Below are 27050 nucleotides of genomic sequence, written 5' to 3'. Positions count from 1 at the left end.
CAAGACATTTTAAAGTAGCCAAATCATTGCTTTAGTCTGACTGAAATCAAACTTTTAAAGTGCACGTAGATATGCCAAGCTACATCAAAGTCTCTTTCAAAGAAAGTCTGTTTATACAGCATCCATATTTGCAATGCCTCTGGGCAGCCAAAACCAACTTCAAGCTGAACTCCAAGACCAACATTCTACTTAAATGAGGAAATACCAAAATTGAAAAAAATGCTTGCCAAACTCACATTTAAATATTAAATGTTGTTTCTTGTATGCATACTTAATGCTAATTGAGCAGATTTCAGGTTGGTCCAGGTGATTGTTGCAATGAAGTACAATGACACATTAAATTTACCAAGAGGTGATTTGCTGTTTTACTTGGAAGACGAGACTTGCACTTTCTCCCATTCAGAAAAAATATGAGTGAACTGTCTAGTTAAATATACAGTGTTTTGCTCCATTCTTCCTTTAGCATCAGCGCTATGTGTTACCTTTAAGCTAAAAGGAATTTGTGTAGCTCTACATGGTATGATATATGAGAAAGAGGTCTCATATCTGATCAACTGTAAATCACTCAGACAATTATACTTTCCATTCCTCGCTTTCATCTCCATCGATCGTGAAGGGAGCAAGACAAGACACATGGGTGGGAGTAAAATCTTTTCATACAGTCACCTTGATGAAAGTCCAGATTTCTGCTTGCGATTTTGAACGCCTGAGCACTATTCATCTCCAGATGTGCGTGTCAGGCGCCTCCACACTTGCGTTTCAAGATGTGATTTGGCTGTTTATCCTAGGGCTAAGTGGTAACGTAGCACACTAAGCTTGTAGAATGACATGAAAGGCCAAAATAGACATCATTAAATGACCATAACCCTACTTAGTTCTACATGCTGGACTAGCATAGCAGGCTAGTGTGACTAACTCCACGCAGCCATCTGGATGTCTTCATCTGTCAACTACAAAATCTGTGTACAACTACACAAGTGTCCCTGTAGTCCGTACAGACCAGGAAACTGACACATAGGGAAATAGAGATTGTCATGTTGTTAACATGATAATCATGAGTGCAGTGCCTGTGGAATTATATAATTAGGACAGATTTTTTCCCCCTAGTTTTTAATCTTTTCATAAACATGTATTTCATTTCAGGGTAAACTGAACAGCTCCCCATAAAGAGCTTATTTAAAGACACAGTTATACATAGTGCTTATACAAGCCTGTGACGTGAATCCACAGTATCGCTGAGACAGGACATGGGTTTTAAAGTCGTCTGTGGAAGCTTCATCTGACAAATAACTGTATTTAAAGTCAAACAGAGTATACATGACAGATAAACTCCCCATGCTGTAGAAAAACTGCAGATTTCACTTTCACACACATTTTGAGTATAATACAAGCTGTGGTTAAAAGCTTAAATCAGTTTTATTTGAATAATAATAATGCTCACATAAGAAACATGAGCAGGCTTTGGTTCTTCACTTTAATGAGCGCAGATCAATCAATGCATGGAGTTTATTGCCGCCTCTGGTGACAGACTCACATAGCTCAAGATTCAGGCAGTCCCTCTTCTGTCTCTGATTTGTACTGCATGGCGACTGTTGCTCTGTACATAATTCAATTACAGATAAAAAGAGCTTTGTTTTTCATGTTACTCTGACAATTAGTGGAGTTAAACAGCCTTGCTGTCTAAACTGACAGATCACTGCAACATGCTTTCACCGACACAAATGAGGTGTCATTGTCTTTCCTCTAGACAAACACTGTGGGAGTGACCTGCCACAATACACGTTTGAAATTGATGCACATGTTAAATTTCATTAATTGTTATTTTTGAAAAGTGTAAAAGGAGATTTAGCTTTAGCCTGAAAAGTAATGGTTGCTTTTCGAAAATGTGTACAGTCTAAAGGGCAATATATAATTGAAAAAGCTGGCTGGCCATTGTGGTCAAGTGAGTCAAAAAATCTCAAAACTTATCTAGAACTTGTAATATATTTAATGTAAATCTTACAAACTCCAAAACTACCCTGCCTTTATATATCACATCAGTTGGCACAGCCAGGTCTGTTAAGAAGCCAAAAAAGTTTCCTAGAACATGTCTTACAACACATAACCAGTCTAGATCTGTGATTACACCAGCAGACAATGTAGGGTGAATGTTAGTCATCCCTCAACAATCACCGAGTAATATTAAACACCCACGGTTTTGTCTGGATCTGTTGGGACACTATATTACTAACTTATAAAAAGGACTAAAAATTTCCCGTGAGTGCAGCAAGCTTTCAGTCCCTCTGGATATTAAATCTCTGGGTGGTTTTCCTTTCAAGCCCTCAAAGAATCCAGACAGCGCGGCTGTGCTCCACCCAGCCTGAGCGAAGGGATCAGGCCAACAGCCTGCCGCTCTGAAGGTGTTCCACTCTCATTATAAACAAGTGGAAAATATATATTATAGTATTTAATAGTACTTTTGGCCTGACCCTCCATTTATTTCGGCTCAGTTGTTCAGCTGCTGCAGATTGACTGAGAAACTATTAAAAAAAAACATGCAGTCCTGAAGGAAAACAACAGAATAGAACGGCATGTTATTGCCTGCTGATGAAGAGATCTAGTCTAAACTCTTTGTGCTGTGAAAAACGCCGCAAATAAATGCCAAAAAGATCAGACATAATAAGAACACCTAGAACAAGTCATGTCCTAGTTTTTTCACGCCTTCTTTGTTGGTTACAAGCACTTGAGTGTAGGCAGACATTTATAAATGTGGTCAATTCGCTCGCTTGAAGTGGTATCCCTTGAGGGTCATCGTGTTTGCAGCAGTTTTTGGAATAAAACGATTGCTTTTAAGTCCCAAATAAACAATTGTATGACCTCATAGTGGTGCATGACCACCACTTGAACAATGTAGGTAATTTCTAAAATATCGCTTTAGTAGTCTACACTTCACTTAACCTATGCCATTTCATTTCAAATGAATTTTGGTAAAATGACAATAATTTGAAGGATGGTATTTCTTCTCAGGGAAGACGCACTAAAGACCTACTCAGAATGAAGTATCCTTTTAAATGATTAGCTCTTTGTGAGGGCTCAGCTTTGAGCTCTATGTGGAGTCAGGTATAACGTCGCTTACGCAAACCGTCATCTCCACATGACTACTGCTGTGTAATCCCAATCCAAACAAAAGAATTCAATTAACTGATGCCATGGCAACATGAAACTGATGAGGACTCACTAATGTGGCTGCTAAAATGCAATGTGATGAATTTGGATTTTTTTTCTTCTTCTTGAGTTAAACAAAAATGAAGAAAAGTGCAATTAGTTTGTGAACAACCTGGAAAGCCTGGCACTATCATTTGAGACTCAGCTGAATGAGAATCTTAATGAACATTTTGTTGATTATAAATATTCAAACATGAATTCATACATGCATACATGGCTCAGTTTAATCCAGCTCAGACGATGATATTCATAAGAGCAAAACAAACGCTGAGTATCGTTTTCACACCCATGTGGGTTGATTTGAACTGGTTTAAGATATAGGTTACTTAAGTATGTCCATCCAAAACATTACTTATTGAAGATGGTTTAATAAGCCAATAATAAGCAACATGGAAATGTGCAACGCAGGAGCGTGCATCAAGGGTAAAGAGGATTAGAAATAATTTGCATAATAAACAGGCCAAACAACAAAAAAATAAATAAGAAAACAGAGGTAAATAAACCTTGAAATGAGTCCTTGTCTACCTCCATCCATTTGTGATGCACAGAGTTTATTAATCAATATTTGGGGGGCATAATTACAGTTGTTTTACTCATTCTAGGAAATGGAGATTCATAAGTGACCTGTAACAAATGCATTATACGTTCAGGGGGTAATGAGGTCCCTTTCATGCTTTCATTTATCAGTGATTTGGCAAGTCATCTGAGCAGCAGGAAATTAACTTTACACTTTTTAATTGTGTTTTGTGTTTATCTCGATTCCTTGGTGCCGCTTAAAACCCCAGCAGCTCAATCTTCATGGTGAACGTTTCTAACGCATATAATGAATCAATGCATTCACACCCATTGCCCAGAATCAGCAGGGCACTTTCCTTCATTAGGTGACCTTCTAAAAACACAGCAGTCAATGTTTATCTGTGTTTGTCTGTCTCGATGTCTTTATACCTACACAACAGACCTCCTGCCCTTGACTGGCCAATCAACAAGAGTTTCACTTTTATTTTCCGAAAACACTGTGTATATTTGTCAAAGAAATAACACTTGTGAAAAATCCTTGTCATAAATGTCTTGGATTATGAGGCCTTTATTAATAAATAAATAATAAAGGAATACATGACTTGATAAAACAAATCCTAACTGACTTCAATAAATACTGAATAAATACTAATACTAACTACATACTGATTAATTGAGCTTATTTCTTACTTTCCGTGTTTATTTTCAACTTTATTTTTACTCTTAGATTTATTTATTTTTAATTTCTAGGTTTGGATCTCAGTAATGGAATACACAGATAAAAACAACGTTGTATATGTGTTCATCATTTTAACTTAATGTTTGTCCTTTTGGAGTACATTTATACACAAACCCTGGCTTTGTCAACTAATTATTTAAAATCCTTAATAGTGAGTGTCTAGAGATACAAGCAAACATAAATGCAAATATAATGTTCTCAGGTACACAAATAGCCTTGAAATTTTTATGTGAGATGTAAATTCTCTAGAAAATTTAAAAGGAAGGAAGAAAGAAAGAAAGAAAGAAAGAAAGAAAGAAAGAAAGAAAGAAAGAACATTTCTGAGTGACAAAAAAAAATAAAATGATATGGTGTCGTTAGGTTAGTGACTAAACAGAGTCTTGACATTGCAAGCTATGAGTATGTGTTTCAAAAAGAGCTGCCAGACACCATGATGAGGTTTACTAAGGATTTATCTGCTGATGATGCAATGCTCTTCAATGACTTGGGAAAAATATAAACATTTCCTCGGATGTCCTGACATGCTTGCCTGCCCTACCCAAGGTTCAAGTCTTGTCTTGATATAGTAAGCTGCCGTGTAAGTGGTGGTGCAGGGAAAGGTATCTCACCAGTTCTCAAAAGTTTGTTTTGATGTAGGCCTGCTCAGTGTTTTCACTTTCCATTTAACCCATAGCGTTTTAAGTATTAACTTCCAGTACATTATTTCGAGCCGGACGAATATTATGCATTTTTCTAAATATTAAACGATTTTCTACATTGTCCAACAAAGTATTTAATCTTAAAGTTTGTGAATCCATTGTCGGTTTTAGACTGAAATTGAAGATCCGCCTTTGCTTCAAGATGATTCGTCCTCGTTTTTCCACAGACAGCCTTTCGCGCGCCAAATGTGGGTGTGCTCTCTGTCAGTCAAGATGAGTGACACGACGAATGCTCTAAGCCCCGCCTCTCAGCTGCCGATGCTATTTGAGTGAGAGACGGCTGCTTTATTCACCCAGAGCTGGTTGCCGGAGCGTCGTCAATGGGAAGGGAACGCCGCGTTGCAAAAAAGCGCACACTGTTTATCCAACTTTCAACTGCACCATGGTTTGCACCTCAGTTTCGTGTTTGTGGACTATATTTTGCCTTCATTTATGTTTTTATGTGAACACTGGAATAGCACAGAACACAAGAGAGGGTGAGTGCTAAAGTTTCCTTCATTGCATCCTGACAGCGCGAGCGCGAGAACGAGCAAATCAGTAGTTAGAGCAGATCGACAGTCTGACAGACAAACAGACAGCCTTTTTGAATTATCACACATTAAACAACGATACACGCCTGACTGTGTTTCATATAATAAATATGTATTTCCTTGACGCAGAGACTTTCGCTAATCAGACACGAAGACGATTTACAACTGCACATCGCGACTAAACATCACACAATATATTATCTGTATCTCCTCATTATCACGTTCTCATTTGATCGAAAAACACTACGCGCTTTCCATTTACTGCAAAGAGACAACAGCAACACCAAACTTGAAAAAAGATCTGCTTGATGTGCCTTTGTTAACCAACCGGGCAGTAGGTCGTCTATACAGTCAATTCTGCAACTTGACTGCAACATGTATCACGCTTATTATTTTAAAATGCTTATGGGATCAGCTTCAGATAGGCTAGTAGTCCTAGTAGTAAAGGAAATGTCCATGATAGAAACCTCCTGCAATAATTAAGCTATAGAATTGCTTCTGTATTACCAAGTTGTCGAGTAGCCTACAGATTTAGTAGCCTATAAAGAGCAGTGTGTTTCTACCATACATGTCTGCACTGCAAATATGTATATCACACATCAACATCGACTATATTAGCTACATATAGCCTAAGCCGTAGGTATGTGCCTCCTTTCTGAAATATGAAATTAAATAATCATTCAATTCTGTATAAATAGGTCCAGTTGATCTTATGCTTATGTTTGCTGTAGTTCACTTAGAGGTTTATTGATTACTGTACACAATCAATGATAAATTTATCAAATTAATATTATTTATTTTTTAAATTAAGGTTCTGATCTCAGCGAATGCGCTTTTGAGAGTTTTTTATTTACAATATTTAATCTAATTATTTATTCTATTATTAACCAGCTCCCTTTAGTCTTATGACCAGACAATAAACCAGATAACGCTTCAACGAAATGCATTTAAATAGCAAAACAGGGATTAATTTCGCACGAGATGAAGTAGTTCTCAACCGGGACTGCGCGCGCGTATCCGCGTAATATTCTCACGGTTCAAACGAAGGAACTTGAACGATTTCTCGATCTCCACCTAAAGCAAAAACGTGCCCGTCTGTTTTATTGACACATGAACAGGTGTCGCACAGGTTTCAGAGGTGCGAGGTGCTTAATGCCATAAATCTCCACCGCTGTCTGCTGAAAATGGGTCAAACTCGCGCGCTCTCTCACATTTGGTTTGTATCTGCGCTCGCTCGCGATGTAAAATGCTTCTGGAATATGTGCGAGATGTGTGGCAAACATTAATCACAATTAAAAATGCATTATTGTAAGTGTGCGCTTTATGTGTCGTCGGCAGTGATCCTGCTGGATTCTAAGGCGCAGCAGACAGAGCTGGAATGGATATCGTCTCCTCCAAGCGGGGTAAGCTGGAAACTTTACAACTTCTACTTTACAGCAAACATTTATGATTTTCACCTCTTCTGTAATGCGCTTACTGCTCGTAGTATTTTGAGTGCAACCTAAAATTATGTGGTGGCATAATGTGTTGTTCTTTTTTCAATTGTAAGTCTTTTCACCACATCACAATGTTTCTAAAACGCTAAACGATGGATAGTTTGGTTTTACTTTATGCGAAGGTGGTTTTGTTTCTTTTAAAAGTTGTTTGTCGATCCTAAGCTAATTTTATAAAAGGTTTAAGGAAGGCGTAAAATACAGACTCGTTTGCTTTAAAGTCGTTCAACTAAGGCCAACAAAGTGATTTTCTGCTGAACTCAACATATTAACTTTTTACATTCCTAATTATGTTTTGTGGTTTTTAACAATTAATTAGAACACAAAATAATTCTGAAAAGTCATAACTAAAAAAAGTAACATCAATTAAAAAGTTTAGAATGGAGATTTTATGTTGTTAGTCATGTGAGTTGAGTGCATTAAATGTTATTTTTCTTTAAAAATGTTTTCATCTTTGTAACAACATATTTGGTTTTATTCATTTTACTTGTCAGAATTTCTGTCAGTTCTGCTCACTTTTATGAGTTTTAAACTCACTGACATTGAGGTCAAAGTATTGTGTGTTTGTATAAATTAAAAACTTTTTTTTTAATGAGTTAAAAGACATAATAAAAGAAACCAACTAACATGTGTCCAGCAGAAATGGAATTTAAGCCCAGGTAAAACTTGTTTAAAAGAAGCCCAGACAGTTACTTTTGCCGGTGTAACTTAAAGCAGTCGAGTTAAGTCATATAAAATAATGTTTTTTACTGAATTAAAAGCAGTTAATTTTGATGTCATCACACATTAACACTTTTTTTTTCAGATGAACATTTTTATAATGACGTTTATAAATGGAAATATTCTGACTGGTAGTGTACATTGTTACTATTGGGCATGAGGTAATTTTTGCAATACATTTATTAGGTTCTTTTTTAATGTGCTTAAGTGTTTTACAGATACCAACAATTATCGGAACTGCGCATATAATTGCAGATCAATACAAATAAATATTTTAGGTTAATACACACAACAAGACAGACATTTCAAATTCTCAGCTTATGCAAAAGATGCAAAAAATGAAGCACCTGGCTGCAGATTAATTAATGTAGATCATCTTATAGCAAGGAGTTGTGCATTTGTTCACACAGAGGCCAGTTTTAACATGCTGTAAGGTTCTCCCTTGCGGTTAGTTCTGAGCATTTTAGTACAGCACAAGAAATAATGATGATTAACTGTGTTTTACTTTTTCTTAGTGGGAAGAGATCAGCGGCTTGGATGAAAACTACACACCCATTCGCACATACCAGGTCTGCCAGGTCATGGAGCCAAATCAGAACAATTGGCTACGGACTAACTGGATTGAGAAGGGCGATGCCCAGAGGATTTTTGTGGAGCTGAAGTTTACCTTGAGGGATTGTAACAGCCTTCCAGGGGTGGTTGGCTCTTGCAAGGAGACGTTCAACTTGTACTACCAAGAAACCGACTTGGAGGTGGGCAGGAATATAAGGGAGAGTCAGTATGTGAAAATTGACACTATAGCCGCGGACGAGAGTTTCACTCAGGGTGACCTGGGGGAAAGAAAAATGAAGCTCAACACGGAGGTGCGTATAATTGGGCCCCTCTCCCGCCGAGGCTTCTACCTGGCTTTTCAGGATGTAGGTGCCTGCATCGCTTTGGTCTCCGTCAAAGTGTATTACAAGAAGTGTTGGTCGATTATTGAGAACCTGGCCACGTTCCCAGATACAGTGACGGGATCTGAGTTCTCGTCGCTGGTGGAAGTGGAGGGCACATGCGTCAGTGACGCAGAGGAGGAGGCTGACAACTCTCCCAAAATGCACTGCAGCGCTGAAGGAGAGTGGCTGGTACCCATTGGGAAATGTATATGCAAAGCTGGATTTCACCAGAAGGGAGATGCGTGTGAACGTGAGTACTTTATTTTCATTTGAACACATCTGTTGACATGTATTAGAGCGCTGCTGATTAACCTTACGCGAGACAGAAAAAAGGACAATGAAGCAATTAATAAGTTATTATTATGGGTAAGACTCGCTTATGTGTCCATTTACCTAGACAATCCTTGTTCCATTTGTTTGACTGAGTGCACAAGCATTGAATTATTCCAATGCGAGGTAATTCATCCGAATTACAGCAAAGCAATGCAATAACAAAACAAACCATGCTGAAAAATACAAAGCAGATGACGAACGATTAATAAAAGAAATGCAGTGTAAAAAAAAACATGCTTATTGGGCGGAGATAATAATAATGGATTAAATGTGGGGGCAAAAAATCCTTGGCACAATAATTGGAATCTCTGTTAGTCATTTGATTTGTGGGCTCTTAATTTATAACCTTATGCATGTTGACACTGGAATTAAATGATAACTAGCACTCCAGCCTAGCTCTCAGAAACTGCCCGCTCTCTTTATTCTCTTTCCATTTGGCTCTGAGCCAAACCAATAGCTCACAAACGACACTGCGTCCGGAGGAGGTTCAGCCCGTCGCCCGGTCCCTCTCCGGGCCTTTCAAGTGACCCCGACAGAAAGAGAAAACAAACAATGGAGGCCCAGGGTTATTTAGGAAGTGTCCGAACGGGAAACGCAATTACAGTTGCCTCTGATATACTCTGCAATTATAACTAAAACACTCCCAGTGCCATCACTGTCACTAATGGTTCTAAGCGTTGTTTTTTTGGCAGTCACATGACACATGATTAGGATCTGAAGGAGAGGACCTCTTGGTTTTGTGTGGTTGAAGTGGCCGTCCACCCTTTTTTCTGCCAATCTGGGTCACCTCCACATCTATAGATTATCAAGTGTGCAGACCAGTAATGATTTAACAGATATCTCCGGAAGGTTTGGATAGCTTTTATGCGGTGCACATACACGTCTGCATCATTAAGTTATCATGTAAAGGGTGCTTCAGAACACTATTATGTTATCAAAAGCTAAAATGGGCAAAGCTGCTTCACGCTGAGAGGTTGTTGCAAAGCTGAAAGCCATTTCAAAAGGCGGAAAGGGAGCAAAGGAGAAAGTTGATGGTGCTTCTATGTAATATGGGCTATTTGGCACACATTAAGCATAATAAAAGGATGCGTTTTATGTCTTTTTTACAATTCCACCCTTTTTTAATCTTTTAAACATTCAGGAATTTTTACTCACTCAAAGCAAAAAAAAAAAAAAAGAAAGAAAAGAAAAAAGTGAAATTTGCATGCAACGCTGAACTCTCAGAAAGTCTTGAATGCTTTTCCAGAGAATTAAACGCTGTTCACAAAGCCATCTTACATTCCTCAAAAACAATGTTGCGTGTTTCTCTCCGAACCGGCAACAAACAAACCCTGTCACCCAGTTAGATTCCTGCTCCCTTCCATTGTCACTTTATGAGTTGTGCGTCGCTCCTGGCATGAGTGGCTGTGATATTACCGCTGTAGTTAATCTAAATAAAATGAGCATGAGACTGCCGCATCAGCACTTCCTCTTAGCGATCCTCCCGATATTAAATTGCCTGTTCAGAGTTTCCCCCCGAGCACCAACCAGACTGAAAAATACTGGTGTGTTTTCCCCTTCTGCCTGAGAAACAGTAATGCATTGCACGGTATCTGGGGCTGAAGGCCTGTGAGTGACAGGGGTCTTTTTAATATGGAGGACTGATCTTTCCAAGAGTATACAGCTCATGTTGCAGCTCTCGCTGTCTTTTTCTTTATCTTTTCTTTCTCTTCCTCCCCTCAGGGGCTCGGCCAAGGCACTGTGACCCTGATGCCTTCAAAAGCTCCTGTTTTTACACCACCTTGTCGTGTTTCGTTATAAAATCTGCACTATTTATATACTGATACGCACACAAACAGACGTTCATGCATACAGGATAAAGTCTAAAATGTCTTGCATTAAAAATTGAGTGGGGTAACCTAAGGAGGACCATGAAAATGTGTGTTTGGACCATCTCATTCATCGGGTGCCTGATGGAGGATTGTGTGTCTTTCATTTCTACCTCCCTTTTCTCCCTTCCTCTTCCTTTAAACGGGCATTTGCACGACACACTCTTACATCCGCACCAGTATTTTAATTGTTTTCCTAGGTAAACACAAGCTAAGCGGATGCTTTTGAATGTTATGATGAGTCTTGAGCCATAAGTGCAATGTGTTTGGGACGTCACTAACTTTTAAAATGTCAATCTCTCTGTTGTGAACAGTCAACATTTTGTCATCAATTATTTTTTTTACTCTGTAGAACACAGAATAAGCTATTTTGTAAAATATACTATGAATGCCAAATTGGTCCAGTGACCCCATGGACTTCTACTTTTGTGTTTCACAGAAAAAAAGAAGGTCATACAGGTTTGGAACAACATCATTTACTCACAACTTTCTCTTTCTCCGTCCCTTGCTCTCTTCAACTCATTTCGTGGCACTTGTGGCTTCACTCCTTCCTGCTTTTCCAGAGATCCACTCCTCACAGTTACAAGAATCCATGTTATGAGTGTTGGAAAAAAAAAAAAATTTGAAGTGTTTAGCAGCATGCCAGAGTTTATTTGCATAGAGCTCAAGCAAAAATAGCATCTATTCATTTGCGAAGCTCTGTTCAACAGTGGCTACTCAGAGAAAATGGACACACTAAGTCCTTTGGAAGCAGAAAAAAAGAGTCATTGTAGACAGACATTGATCTCTTTGTTTTTGTTAAGCTTTTGTGAACAATAGTAGGAATGTATGTTGCTCAGTCACATCATGTCACGTTAATAACCGTATCTTGTCTAAAGAAATTCCTAATATTAACCGATAGTTGACCTGCTCTTCCAGTTTGTGTTATTTGCAAGGCAAGCCTCTGTTTATTATTCTAATGGGAAAAAAAAACAAGCTAGCATTGACTAACATGCTAACAGGAGGAGGTACTGGCAATGGCAGGCGCTGACACCATCCATCTCCCAGATGTCAAATAGTTGGACAGAAGTTGGTCAAAGCCTGATGGATTGCCAGAACACAGAAGGAGGAGACTAGCTGTGGAGACATGCTGCAGAAGTAGCTGGGGTGGAGGGACGCAAGAGCAAGACCAAGGCTCAGTGAAGGCCGTGATTTGCATTTCAAATGATGCCACCAGGAGTTGGAGGAAGCAGGTTGTATAAAGCCATGACACACAAGTGATTGATATGGTGTGAAAGTTAAGTCTACAAACGATCATCCGTTAGAGAACTGTAAGTGAGCTCAATTATTCAAACGGAGGCTAGTTCCTCGGGGAAGCCCGTTGGGTCTGAAACTGTCAGGGTTAGAATCATCTGCTGATGGATAATGGCCTTCTCACCCGGCCAGGGTCTTGGAGAAGAGCGGCATGCTCCCGGAGCACTGTTTGTTTTTCCCCCTCGGTTTTGTCAGATGGAAAGGTGGATGTCTCTGTGTTGTGTCGTCAGTCAGGCCTGTCAGTTGGCAGCAGTCCAGTTATTGAGGTGTTGTAGTGGCTTCATGTTTGCAGTCACATTTCCTGTTGTTACATTGGATCAAAAAGTTCTCAGGTAAAATGATGGAATGGTTAACGATTAACAGTTCTTAATTAAAGCACTAGATTCTCACTAGATTCTTATAAAAACAATTATAAGGTTCCTGACTATGAAACAAATATTTTCCAAAGCATTAAATACAAAATAAATAAATAAAAGAAAATAAATAATTTACTCTCTAAGGTGGTATTCACACCACTTAAACAAACAAACAAACAAAAAAAAATTAATGTTGTGTATTTTTTTTTTGTTTCTGGAAATTATTATTTTTTTGTGGTTGTTCTTTTTATTAAATCAATCCAAACAGTTTATTAAATAGTCTTGAACTTACAGGCAACTTAGTGGTTTGACTCACTCGATTCATGCAGCGATTGAGTTCACTGACTGAACTGTGAATCATTCTTTGGTTTGATCTGATTATTTTTAGTTTAACATTTAAAATAATAATAATTAATAAAGATACTGTACTTATTAAAATTATTTTGTTGTAGAATGTTATATTATTGGTTTATTGGTTAATGTCTAGAATAGCGAATACAAGGTTGAATTGAATCAAGTGAATCGAATACACAGCCTTTTGCAACTGTTCCACACTAACTGATAGTAGGGATGTAACCATTAATTATGAGCCGGTTGAAAATCGATTAAAATATGTGACGATTCAAATCAGTTGAGAAGCTAAAACAAATCGCGATTCAATTAGGGGTAGGAGTTTATATGAATGTATGTCTGAGGGGAACTTACTTTCTTTAAAAAAGTTTAGATGGTATTTTTTCTTTTCATTTGCCTCTGTATAATGCATATTAAAGTTCATAAGTGCAGCGCTGCTTTGTTTTAAGTTGGTATTTTTTATTTTCTTTTTGCGAAAGTTGATGTGATTGAGTGAATCTGCGTCTCATTCAGCTTGTCTGCTGAAGTTTCATGCAGATATTTGTATGTATAGTTTCACAAAACTGAAGTCAAACCATTCTGTTTTTGCTTCAAATTTTGAAATTATACAATCTAATTTATATTAAAAACTGCTCATGTTGCATGTATGCAGCATCTTTGTTTGGATCATGCTTACAATTTTTTACAGATTTCTTTTATTTGTATTATTTGATTTGGGGCTTGTTTTAAAATTTCAATTTAGTTTTATTTACATTTACATTATATTTAAATTGTGTTATTTAGCAGACACTTTTATCCAAAGCATCTTACAAATGAGGACAATAGGAGCAATCAAAACTGACAAAAGAGCAACAATATGCAAGTGCTATGTTAGCATATTAGTATATTATTATAGTGTTATATTTTAATTTCACAAAGAAACGTGCAGCATTTTGTCCAAGCAATAATAAAAGGACACATTTAATTGATAATTTGTCTTAAATCTCATTTTGTTAAAAAAATAAAATCGGGAATCAAATCGAATCGTGAAATCAAAATATTGAATCAAATCGAGTCGAGTGAATCCTTACATCCCTAACTGATAGCCTAAAAATTGTAAAGCATAAATATGTAGCATTTAATTTGCGTCCCCTTGGATCTACACCACAGCAGATAAATGTGATTAAACATGATTATGGACAACAGCACTTCTGAACAACCATCTATTTCGAGCAATTCTGTAATTTGTCCCTAAAGCTATTTGGCTCCAAAATGATCCATTATAGAAGGTTTCAACGGCAACAACATAAACAAATGTTACTGCGCATGCATGCATTTGTAGCCCTAACTTAACTTCCGGTAGGCTTCCAAATAGAATCAATAACAACAGCTAAATAGTCCCTCTAGAGTAGATTATTTTTGATAACAAGCAAAATATGTTTGCTGCTTAAATCAGATGGACTTATTGAAAATGCAAATTCATTCTCTGCCAGCAGGAGGTGCTTTAAAGCGGGAGAAACACCTGCGCCTCGTTTTGATTTTTAAACGTGCAGTATGTGCTCATGTTTATTCAACAAATCCTTTTGAAAAATCGGTCAGTTTTGATATTGTGGCAAGCGCCACAAATAAATAAATGTATGTATGGGAAACACATCACACAGCACAACCACCTGAGACCAACATCAGTCTACTCATCACCTTAACTTTAACTCTTGCATTTGTAGCCGGTGCCCTAGCCAGACTGATAAACAAACACTGACCGGAAGTTAACTTTGGGCCAGGCGCGTGCGCCTGATGAAACCGTATATAGGAGCCAATGGCTACCTTGTCATTTTCTGGAGTCCGGGTTGTGATATTGGCACAGTAAAAAAGGACATTTTCATACTAGAACAAGCCTCCTAAGACTTCTTTCCTTCCTCCTCTCTCCCTCTCTCTCTGTAAAGGAGAAAAGTGTGCAGTTATGTAATAAGTTATTGATTTTGCTCTTAGGGAGAGATTGAGCTGCTGAGTCTCCTGCTCTGCCGCTCTCCCAGAGGAGAGTCACTCTGACAACAGACCCTCCCTGATGCTCACTGAGTGTTAAGGCCTTCAACCTGGTCACATATCACTTTCACCCTGTCGCCTCGGGCCAAAGCTGCTCCGAACACACACACACACACACACACACACACACACACACACACACACACACACACACACACACACACACACAAATACGCACATGGCTGCTTTGTTGCTTTTAACACAGTGTCCGCTTGTCCAATTGCATCCATTAGTACGGATGAGCAGAGAGCAATTCGAAAAGAGAAGTGTGTGTGCCAGCGTTTAGGCAGCTAAGGGGGTAAGCCGCCCATAGTGTGTGTATGCGTGCATAAAAGAGCATTAGGTTGGGTGTGTTGAGCTAAAAAGACTAAGCCTATCAAAATCTGTGTGCGTGCAAGGGTTGATGGAGATGTCGGGACCTGTTAGTGCTGCTGGAGTTGTGAGCAGGGCGGTTGCTGGTAGGGGGTCTTTGTTCAGAGGGGAAAGAAGCCATTGAGCTGGCTCCTCAGGCAAGCCAAGGGTCAACTGCTCAGCTCATCCATCTTCCAGCCTGGCAGTGACCTGTCAGCTCAGCTGCTCACGTTACTAAGCAGAGCAGGCAGGCCTGCATTGTGCAAGCTGCTCTGTTTGCAACCATGTGTAAATGAAGTTAATATTCACTGACCCCATGCCCAGCCCGTGAGCGACCCCGGTGACACCACGGAAGTCACAACGTTACCAGTGAAATGACAAAGATTCCTGGCTATTCAAATCGGCTATTTATTTCGCATTGCTTCAGCATTTTTGTTCTTGCTGTCAAAATATGTGCATTTGATGTAATGCCGCATTTCCCTGCTGAGTCAAAAAAAAAAAAAAAGGTTTCTCTGCTGAGTCACTTTCAGCTTTATTGTTTTCGAGCTGAAGTTTTGCATTAAACATGACAGGAATTACGTGTTCAACACTGTTGGATTGAGGAAGCTCATGTTTTGCACTTTCCCATGCAAAAGCAAAGCTAACTTTGTGTACAGTATCTTAAAACAGCTGGTTATTTGTTATTTGATGTTTTGTGATTATATATAAGTTACAGGATCTTAAGGATTAGGATGTTGGGTGAATCAAATTTAATAGGCAAAACTTTGTATACAGTACTTAGAAGAAATGTTTTATAATATATATTATTATGTAAATAGGTAAATAAGAAAAAGTGTTTAAAACCATTTAAACTATATATATATATATATATATATATATATATATATATATATATATATATATATATATATAATGAAATGCTTATTTTTATTTGTACTTTTATAATAATTTATTTCAGGATATAATTGCAGATAAATTAACAAAAGCACTCATGGAAAAGGATTAAATGGATGAGAATTTTTTAAATAAACATGTTTGCATAAAATACATCACTACTTTTACGATCAATCGAATCCAGAAAACAGAAAATGGCTGGTTATCTGTTATCTGATGTTTTGTGATTAAATAGGACTAAAAATTACAGAATGTTAAGGATGTTTGGTGAGTACAGTACTTAGAAGAATTGTTTTATGATATATATTTGTTTATAAATAAATAAATATTTTAATGTAAACGTAAAATTTAAAACAACACACACACACACACACATTATAAATAAATAAATATTTTAATGTAAACGTAAAATTTAAAACAACACACACACACACACACAGATATATATATATATATATATATATATCCGAATGCAGCATTTTTCAGTTTTCGGATGCAGCCACAGTGTACTTTTACAATCAAATCCTCCAAGATCAATGTTTAAACAAATAGCATGCTTATTGAAGCTTTCCAAATTCACAATCGAAATCGTTCCACATTCACGGTGCTCTGCTCGGGCCGGGATGCTGTTTGTTAATGAGAAGCAGACTAAATTCTCTCCTGCTCATAAAATAATATTAAGGAGAAGAAATGTCACACACATAGGGCGCTGTGTCTTAGCCAAGTTATTACTGAATGTAACTCAAAGTGAACACATCGTGCCAAAGAAGAATCAATAAAATTAGAATGTAATGCTGTTCTTCTACTTTTGTGGGGACAGCTACGAACGGCGCAGTAATCAAGACTACATGAAACGATCATTTGTCTGAGGAGATGATTATTGGAAGATAGAAATGTGTGCTGCATGTTAGTTTTTCATGGATCACCAGCAGTGATGCTGGGACTTGATTGAGTGCTGGGATAAAGCGTGGGTGGCTTTGGGTGTGCGTGGATGTGCGTTTTTTCAAATGGGTGTGCGTCCGTGCAGGTTCAGACAGGTCACGGCTGTGTTTGGTTTATAATGAGGGACCTCTGCCGGATTGCCATTGTGCGTTCACTTAGTCACCTCTGTCAAAGCTGCAAAGTCATCCAGACTGTGTGTCTCGGAGTGTGTGAGGGATAACTTGCTGATGGTGGAGGTTTGATTTAGGTCTGATTAGCTATGGTCATACTGCTCTTAAGAAGATCTTTTTCTTTTTATCTTTCAAGACAAGACCAAATTTTACCACGGTGACAGCTGTGCTTCACTTCGGCCCTTCATAAACACACAAAATCATTGTTGAAATAAAAAGACGATTAAGCAAAACAGGTTTAAGGGAGAGGAGCTAACTCAAGACAACCCACTTTATATTAACTGTCCCTAATACCTGTGTACTTACATAGTAACTAGATGTGTACATAGTATGTAACCACAGTGTAAGTACACATTGGTACATAGTATCTACAGCTCTAATGTTTGTGTAATTACACATATGTAACAACCCAATAAATGGTATGTGTAAGTACAAATGTGTAACAGGACATTGGTAACAACACTTTTTGGTAATGAAAGTACAAATGTGTAACAGGACTAACAACTCTTTTTGGTAAAGAAAGTGTTACACTTTAAATTAGATTTATCATGTAACTACTCTGGTGTTACGCAGCAGCAGCCTGTAAGTTAGCCTTTACATAGAAATTGTGGTTGGTGTCCAGAATGTTACACTTTAAGTGGACAGTTCCTGAGGAGTTACCATGTAAGTACACTGGTATTACAGTGATGCACCTACTCCAACTCCAGATCCAACTCCTCCTACTTTACATATGCCTAAACCTACCCATCTCCACTCCCTGGATCCCATTTCCACCCCTAAACCTACCCATCTCCACCCCCTGTATATTGTTGTTACAAAATGTAGTTATATAATTCCTGTTACACGAGTACTTAGTGAAGTGAAAAAAAAGTTCCAATATCCTGTTACACATTTGAACTTATACAAACCATCCTGAGGGTTGTTACCTGTGTGTAGTTACAGAAATATTACAGTTATAGATACTATGTACCAATGTGTACTTACACTGTGGTTACATACTATGTACACATTTAGTTACTATGTATGTACACAGGTATTAGGGGCACTTAATATAAAGTGGGACCATCAGCTGGAAAAAATAGTTCTGAAAATGATTCCAATGATATTGTTTCTCTGTGCCTTTGTCGTTATAGTTGTGGTGTGGACTCTGATATACTTTAATACTGAGAAAGATTTTTAGAACTATATCTTTATCGTTAACGTCCTTTGTGTGAAAGGGGCATAATGCTACAAATTGATATGTTTACATGCACTCATTTTTGTCAAAACTAAAAAATGCAATCCAATTTCAGATTCTTTGCAATCTGATTCTCATTTTTTGAATTGTAGACCCAAAGTGTTATAAACATAGCTAATGATTTGTGGTGTCATTTGTTTACTGTTAAAATTTCTTTGTTTTCCATTAATCACTGCAGTAAATCAGGCCGAATGACATGGAAGGGGACGTGCGGTTGCCTCAGGATATGCTTCCATTTTCTATTTTGCAATCAGCCACAAACAAACGACCAGCATTTACACTTGGAAGGAAGCATTTCACCTGAGGCATTTTAAATTCTGGTGAAAGCCCAAAACCTTTTTTCCTAAAAGGCCACTTTGTTCTAAAAGCGCTTCTTTTCACTGTAAAAGTGACATTTCATGTTTCCTTCTTTTCCGCTATCACAGAACATACCATGTGCCAGGAAAGCCATCTGGGCAGATGCTATTAGGATGATTTGAGCTGTTGTATTTAGCTGAAATGGATCTCTCCCTTTTTTGGTCTGTTTAACAGCAATAACATTTTACAGTTCCCTTCTTTCAGTATTTTGCCACAATTTTATGTCCATCCAGGCCGTATTTTGAGCGTAATCACATTTATTTGCACTCTGCCTCACATGAGAAATGAGGAACAAGTTGAAAGATCTTTTCTTGGCAGCGACGATGTCCACCTCCAGCCAACAGAAATGTGACTGTCAAAGCATAATGCATTCAGCAGTAATTGCAGAGATATAACGTTCCTGCCCTATTCTGTGTAAAATATACATGTAAAAGAGAAGCATTGTGTTGTGCACAAAAGATGCCATTGCATGTGTTGTAAAATTTATTTAGCTTAGCGGCATGCAAATTATTTTAACAGCTGCTTTTCCTGAAGGTTTGTGACAGAGCTTCTTCCTCTTGTTTGTTTTTACCCTTTCACAATTATTATTTTTTATTAGTGTTTCATTCATAGACCGCCAAAAAAAAAAAAAAATAAAAAAAAAAAAATTAAATAAGTGTTTGTGGCACTGATGTGACTTTTTTTTGTTAAGTTAACAGCTGTTTTTTTTGGCACGATTCATGATGTTAACATTTTAACTATATTTAGGAGGACTCTGACAGGCTTTGATCTGTTCTTTCTTCAAAAGTCTTTCTTGTTCCTCTCTGAGGGCTTCAGAGGGCATCCTGGTGTGTCCTTCAGCACAGTGTAAGAGAATGCTAATCTTCTCTTTGTTTCTGACGGAAAGCTACTTATCTCTCCTCCACACAGGTAGCTGCCATGAATGAGATTCTTGTCTGCATGTAAAGGAACACACCCCTAATCCAACCTGTTCGCTCCCAGTAATGCGTGGAGCACTGTGCGAATAGCGCCGAATAAGATCCATCTTTTAACATTTTAATCTGACATTTTCACAACCCTCTAATCCAACTTTTCGTCTTTTTTTTCTGTAACTATTACGGCTCCCCAACTCAGTCTAGCAGTTGTAGGAGAAATGCAAAGGCTGCAGGGCCAAAACCGGACCCCATCCTGATGTGTTGCTTTCTTGCTGCCTTTTGATTCTTCCCCTTTCCTTTGTACCCTTAGCCTATTTCCTGGAGTTGGGTAGATTTCTAGCCCTCTTAGGGGGAAAGATTAAAATGCTTGCCACACAAGGGCTGACAGCATGGAAACAGGCTTTCTGTGAGTTTGAAAGGTTTTAGTTTTTCTAAGAGTGATTTCATCAGGGGTGGAAATAATAGTGTCTACTGATAACTATTTTTTTTTTCATAGCCAGAAAGTGCACTATTCAAGTGTAAAAAATATAATGCTAATCTTATTTGTATACTTTTTTACAGCATGCGGCAGAGAAAAGTTTCACTATAATTAATGTCAGATAATTTCTATAACTCGCATATATGCCCAGATGTCCTCATAGTTCTAAACATCACATACTAGCATGCTGCTTAATATATACTGCGGAAATGTTATTTGTGTGCTGTGCACAGTATGAGCAAGTTCTATATGAAATATGCAGATGACCTACTACATTTGCCAAAATTTACAGTATACAACAGAGCACGCTGCATGAGATACTGCATCCCACAATGCAATGAGCTTGACTTGACCTTCCATTACCAGTGTGATGAAATTTAATTAGTTGTTTTTAAAACTCATTATTTGATTTGAATGTCAAATGTTTGGACTTTTACCTATTTATTTCCAAGATGTTAGCAGGACAATACTCATATATGATATTTCATTTACGAGGTCATTTGACAATAAGGTGACATAATACTTGAAACATTTATAGTTAAATAATATTCTATAAACTATTTCACTTACTATTAAAAAGTCCTTTAAAAAGGCTGCCCTTCTGAAAAATGAAAGTACATTTTACGGAAATAATATTTGCTATCTTAATGCAACACTAAACTGCATGTTAGTGCAGTTATTAAAATATGTGCATGTTAGTGCAGTTATTAAAACATTATTAAAATATGATTATTTAAAGTTTACTATAAAATAAAACTTGAACAAATACATAAACAAAAAAACAACAACAAAGTGCACTTTTTAAACGTGTACGTGTGTTAAGAATCATAGTCCTGGAAGTGTATTCTCTTAAGATATATACTTTTATTACTTTTTACACCAAAACATATACTACAAGTGCATATTCAGTACAATTAAGTGCACATATTTTTCGGTACAAAGTGTGTAATATGCAGTATTCTGTTTGTAGCAAACTACTGTTCCATTCTGAACATAGCCTGAGATCAGAAAATAATATACTGAGGTCTACAAAGGGCATTCCAGAGGTTTATAGGAAATTTCATTGAAAAAAAAAAAAGCCAACAAGAGAAAACAACTGACAGCACAAGACCAAGAGAAAAACCAGCACTTGCTTTAGGAAAGCCTGTGATTAGGACATTTCCTCACCCTCCCTAGAGGGAGGACTGTTAGAGAATTTCGTAGTCAATACGCTAATTTTAGACAAGTCAGCAGTCTGTGCAGTTCAGCTGGACATTGTCTTGAATTTTACCTCTGGGTTGCTATTACATCTCTCGACTAAGTCTTTAAAAATGAGGAGGCATTTATTGCTGCAAAGGCCAAAAATAGTGTTAAAGCTGATTTTGAGGAAATCAGTATCAGAAGTTTTGTTACAAATGTCTAGACATGTTTTTTTGTGTGACTGGCTTGGGTGGAATACATATAAGAGATTGAGATATTGTAGAGGCAAAGTCTTCCTGCATTATCAGTGCCATGTAAGAACCACTGAGAGACCTGTTTTTTTCCCCTTTAGCTGAACCAGAGGGCTTGACCAATGAAAGGTAAATTAGCGACGCTGGCACTCGCCGCCTGCTAAAGACTCTGGGAGGAATGTCAGGCTGTTTTAATCTCTTTCTCTGTTGTTCTGTTTAACCTCAACCTGTGTTTCTAAGGGGCCGACTAATTTCTTTGTGCAGTAAATGAGGTTGCTGTTGCCTGCTCTGTGTGCCCATGTCAACAAGCACATCCCATTAGCTCGCCTTCATGCTAGTGGCAGCTCGAATAAAGCCTGTGCTCACCAAGTCCTTCAGCAAACTTTTTAAACCCATCTAAGCTAGCGTTTTGCCTTTCCGTTTCACAATGTAGCAGCCAAGCGTTTATGTTGGCAGAACGTGTTTTCAATTCAGATCTGAAATGGGCAGTTAAGTGGAGGATATCGTCTCAATGTCAGTTTTATAGATTGGTTAGCATGCTCCCAAGAGCTGCTGGCACACAGGGTCATGTAGCGCTAATTCAGTCATGATTACATAGCAGACATTATGCAGCATGGCAGAAGGAGGCATAATTGGTCAAGCCTCATCTTTTTCTTCCACTGAAATAAAGCTGTCAGGAAGGGGAAAACAAAGCTATCATTTATCTCTGCGGTGGTGGGTTAGATGTTAGCACAATGGTAGCGTGTTTTTTTGACTAGTTCAGCACCAGTATTTGCGCATCTGTTTTGGGAGGGCAGGAATTTGGGCCCCAGAAATGGCCGTGTTTGTGCATGTCACTCATAGTAAAACCAGAGAGGTGGAGTGGAGACAGGTTCTCAGGCGGGCCCCTGCGTCAGTGCTACATTTGATTTGAGGCCTAATTTGCTGGTTGGTTGCTTGTGTAAACAACTCAGGGATACTTGGGCTTCTTAGACGCCGTGATAAACAAATCCTGATCACACGGATGTAAAAATAAACCGTCCCCGCTTCAGAGACGTAAAAAGCCAGTCGAGTCGGCAGTCGAGAGTCCTCCTGTTTTGGTGATTTGCGATGGCGCTAATCTTAGTGTGTTCACGAGAGAGCCGTTGGGTGCCCACAGCCAGGTCTTGAGCTCTCAGGCTCAGGCGGGATCTCTTCCCCGTACAGATCGGCTCAGAGCTGAAAACTAAAACTAACAGACACACCAGCTTACCAGGAAAATGGTTTCTGTCTTTCCTGTCCTGTTTCTTTTTTTCATCATATTTTCTTACCTTTCCTTTCCCTTTCCTGTTCCCTTTTTTAACTGTCCTGTTTCTCTTTTTTTTTTATTATTATTTATTTCATTTTCTTTTCCTTTTCCTTTTCCTTTTCCTTTTTCCTTCCCTTCCCGTCCCGTTCATTTTACCTCTCCTTCTTTACTTCTCCTTTCCAATGATTTGAAATCCCTTGTTCATAGACAACACTGCACAAATATATGGAAAGGAATCTTAATACTGTATGTTTTGACACTACACATATTATTGAATATGTTTTTTTTTTTGTTCTTTTTTTGATGTAATTATTTTATTTACACAATGAAAAAATATTCAAGACAATTAAATGAATACTGAATGGAAAAATACCTGAATACCATTAAACCATGTCTATTTCACGGTACACTTTGCCAGCACCACCTCCTTACAACAAGAACTAGAATTTCTGCTTTCAATTACAAGTCCTCACTGGTTGAGAAAGATCCCAGATAAAATCACATCCCTTTCCTCCACTTCTCAGCCTCAGAAGGCTCTTGTTCTTTACGTTGCACAGCCACACCATGCCATGCTTCTGAGCTAAATACACAGTGACAGGGCTTTCATGTAGCTGAAATGGGGATACCGTATCCCTCAGCCACCCCCCATCTCAACAAGGTGGTGTTTAAAATGAGGAAATCGGCCGACCTCCTGTGTGATCTCCATTTTAGTCTTGTCACGGAAAGCTGCAGGATTTTTTTCTCCTCTTTTTGAAAGCCTTGAAACAATAATGCAACTACTGAGATCTAAAAACTAGGCTTGGAATTGATAATCAGTAGTGTTGTGTCCCTGGTAATAATCATTAAAATGCATAGCTGTGAACAAAGTAATATTTATCCAGGGGATGCAGGCGTGGTTGGGGTCTAAGAAAAATCATGTGGGCCCGATTCCCTCTTTAGGCTGAAGGGGGTTTTAAGCAAACAGCTGCTAAGTGTGGATTAGTGGCTCTCAGCAGTGCCGACCAAAAGGCCAAACCGAAAATAGCTTATTTCTCTTTGCTTACTGATGTGAACTACAAAATACCTCAGCCTGTGGAATCACCCCAGACTTGTTCTCTCTGCAATTTTTTCCTTTTCAGAAGGTTAATTAACACCACCGTTTCTAGTGATGAATTATAAAGTCATGAACAACTAAATAAAAGGGAAAAATAATTTTATTAGGTATTTAATGTTGTCTAATTATAATGCAAATAGTAATAATATATGATTATGGTGCTTCATTGGCAATTTGGCCCATATGGGAATATGAAATAAAGAGTGGGAGTAAATGACTCGTTGTCATTGGGACGTGCGAGGGTGATTCTTGTGCATAGCCTAAAGCGATCTGGCCCTAATTTCTGCTTTGTCTCTGATCCCTGGCTTCCTGTGGGATGTCCTTTTTTCCCCTCATAAAAGGTGAAATACTGAAATAATCCATTTAAGTTTCCTATTTTCCACAGTAACCTTGCCTCTAGGACATTTCTGACTGCTAGAGGTGGTGTAAAGGCAAGCATGCTAGTGCTTTTGGGGTGATCAGGAATATAAGGCCCCTGGTTGATGTGTGTGTGTTGTAATGACCCAGCAGAAAATGTTTGTGCTCAGAGTTTGATCTTTTCATATTGCTTAATGATTATTATTATTATTATTTTTTTTATGTATTGACTTGTCTTAAAACATCTTAGGAGAAAAAAGGACACTTGTTGACAAAATTCCTGCTGTAAACAGTGCTATTTTATTATTATTTACATATTATATATTTATTGTTTTGAATTAACTTTTTTTTATAATTAGTTTTTATTTTAATTCATTTTATGTTTGACTATTTTTTTTGTGTGTTTGTATGTTTTTTTAAAATGTATATATTTATCTTTAATTTATTTTTATTTCAGTTTAGGTGTAGTAATTTTAGTACTTCAACTTAAAGGGTTACTCCATCCCAAATTGAAAATTTTGTCATTAATCACTTACCCCATGTCGTTCCAAACCCCTAAAAACTTTGTTCGTCTTCGGGAACATAATTTAAGATATTTTGGATGAAAACAGGGAGGCTTGAGACTGTCCCATAGACTGCCAAATAAATAACAGTGTCAAGGTCCAGGAAAGTATGAAAAGCATCGTCAGAATAGTCGATCTGCCATCAGTGATTCAACCATAACGTTATGAAGCGACGAGAATACTTTTTATTCAACAATTCCTCTTCTCTGTTACTCTCCAAATCAGCGTAGCGCCATTTTGGCAATTCTGAGCAGTACGCAGATGGCATACGCTCTTCTGTAAAAGGCAACATTTTACTTTTTGAAGTTTAAACTTTTTTATTTTATTTTATTTTATTTTATTTTATTTTATTTTATTTTATTTTATTTTATTTTATTTGACCAATAATAACTACCAATAATATGTTTTCATAATTTTAGTTTTATTTAACTATAACAAGACTGACTGTAAATATAAAATTCATATGGTTTGCTTATCTCTGATCATTTGCGCCTGGGAAAATTAAATAAGAATAGTTTGAGTTCATGTTAAAATCTCAGATTTGTGATTGCAAATGTTGAGATCTCTTCTAAAACCCTAGAAGAGATACATTGACCATGATCTGAGAATCTGAGAAGAAACGATTGAGATATTAAAGAGACATTTTCTTTCTTTCTTATGAGAGTGCTTAAGGGGCAGTCTGATCCAAACACTAGATGATACAAAATGTGAACAAATGCTAATTCTCTCTCTCTTTCTGTCCATCACCATCCAGCCTGTGGTCGTGGATTCTACAAGTCTTCATCTCAGGATCTTCAGTGTTCCCGTTGTCCCGCACACAGTTATAACGACAGAGAGGGCTCATGGAGATGTGACTGCGAGGACGGCTACTACAGAGCCCTCTCTGACCCCCCGTCTGTCGCCTGCACTAGTGAGTGAGCCGTTTGTCAATCTTTGGTCTTCTTCCTTTCCTTTACTTCCCTTTTATATCTTTATATCCACAAACTGATGTATCTCATTCCCAATTCCAAGCAATTGTCTGTTTCCTGTCAGAGGAGATTTTAAGTACCAGAAGTGACAGGCACCTCTGTATTTTAAGGGGTACTGCGGCAGTCCTGGCACACTTGGTGCCCAAGGCAAAACAAGGAGAGAGAAGAAAAAACAAAAACATGTTTAACTGCTTAGTAGCTCTTACTTAATTTAAGTATGAGACATGATAGTCCAGTCTTACAGAATTTGTTTAGCATGATTTTTTTAAATATTTTTTTTATATAATAATAAAATCAACAACTCAAAAATCTGAGTGGGCAGGTGTTTGGATTCAGTTTGAATGGGCATAACGATTCCAGTAATTACAGTCGGAACAAACGGAAGCCGGTCTCAGCAGTTCTTTCCTCTCCTTCCCTCCCTCTAATAACCACCTGTCCTCTTCTTTCCTCTCCTTGGCCATCTCTCTTTTTGAATAACACGTCTATTCTACAGCCATTGATGACTTATTTACACAGGCCAGACAAGGGTGAAAAGAGGCGGGGAGGGAGTTCAGGGCAAGTTGGTCTATCTGGAAATATGCTCAAGGACAGGTTCAATCAGGTAGAATCCCATGATATGCTTCACTTCCTGAAGACAAAGAGATGGAGAGAGCGCATTAAAGCAAGTATTAGGGCTGAACGATACTGAAAAAAAATCTATCTATCTATCTATCTATCTATCTATCTATCTATCTATCTATCTATCTATCTATCTATCTATCTATCTATCTATCTATCTATCTATCTATCTATCTATCTTTAGTTGCACAAAGGCATATAATGATGATTTTAATTTGGTTTATTGTGCTATGATGCTACAGTAGACAACAGAGAATGACAAATGAATTTGTGTAGATGGGAGAAACATATTAGACCCTAGCTTTGCTGTTGTGGATCAGGGCAGATGTGTAGGCTATGCTAAGACACATGTC

The 27050-nt window shown here is 37.8% G+C and overlaps 1 protein-coding gene across 1 annotated transcript in view; it reads left to right on the top strand.

The window, feature by feature from the left end:
• Positions 1-5437: 5437 nt before the first annotated feature.
• The window catches only part of epha7 (eph receptor A7), an 81987-nt gene continuing 60374 nt past the window's right edge, over positions 5438-27050 (top strand). The window contains 4 exon segments of the mRNA XM_042747260.1: positions 5438-5633; positions 7026-7090; positions 8416-9085; positions 25866-26021. Coding sequence (XP_042603194.1) covers positions 5540-5633; positions 7026-7090; positions 8416-9085; positions 25866-26021 — 985 coding nt within the window. The 5' untranslated portion in view covers positions 5438-5539.

Source organism: Cyprinus carpio, chromosome B20 (assembly GCF_018340385.1).
Source record: "Cyprinus carpio isolate SPL01 chromosome B20, ASM1834038v1, whole genome shotgun sequence".
Classification (NCBI taxonomy): domain Eukaryota; kingdom Metazoa; phylum Chordata; class Actinopteri; order Cypriniformes; family Cyprinidae; genus Cyprinus; species Cyprinus carpio.
Note: the sequence above shows the minus strand (reverse complement) of the source record. Positions and strands in the feature narration are given on the sequence as shown.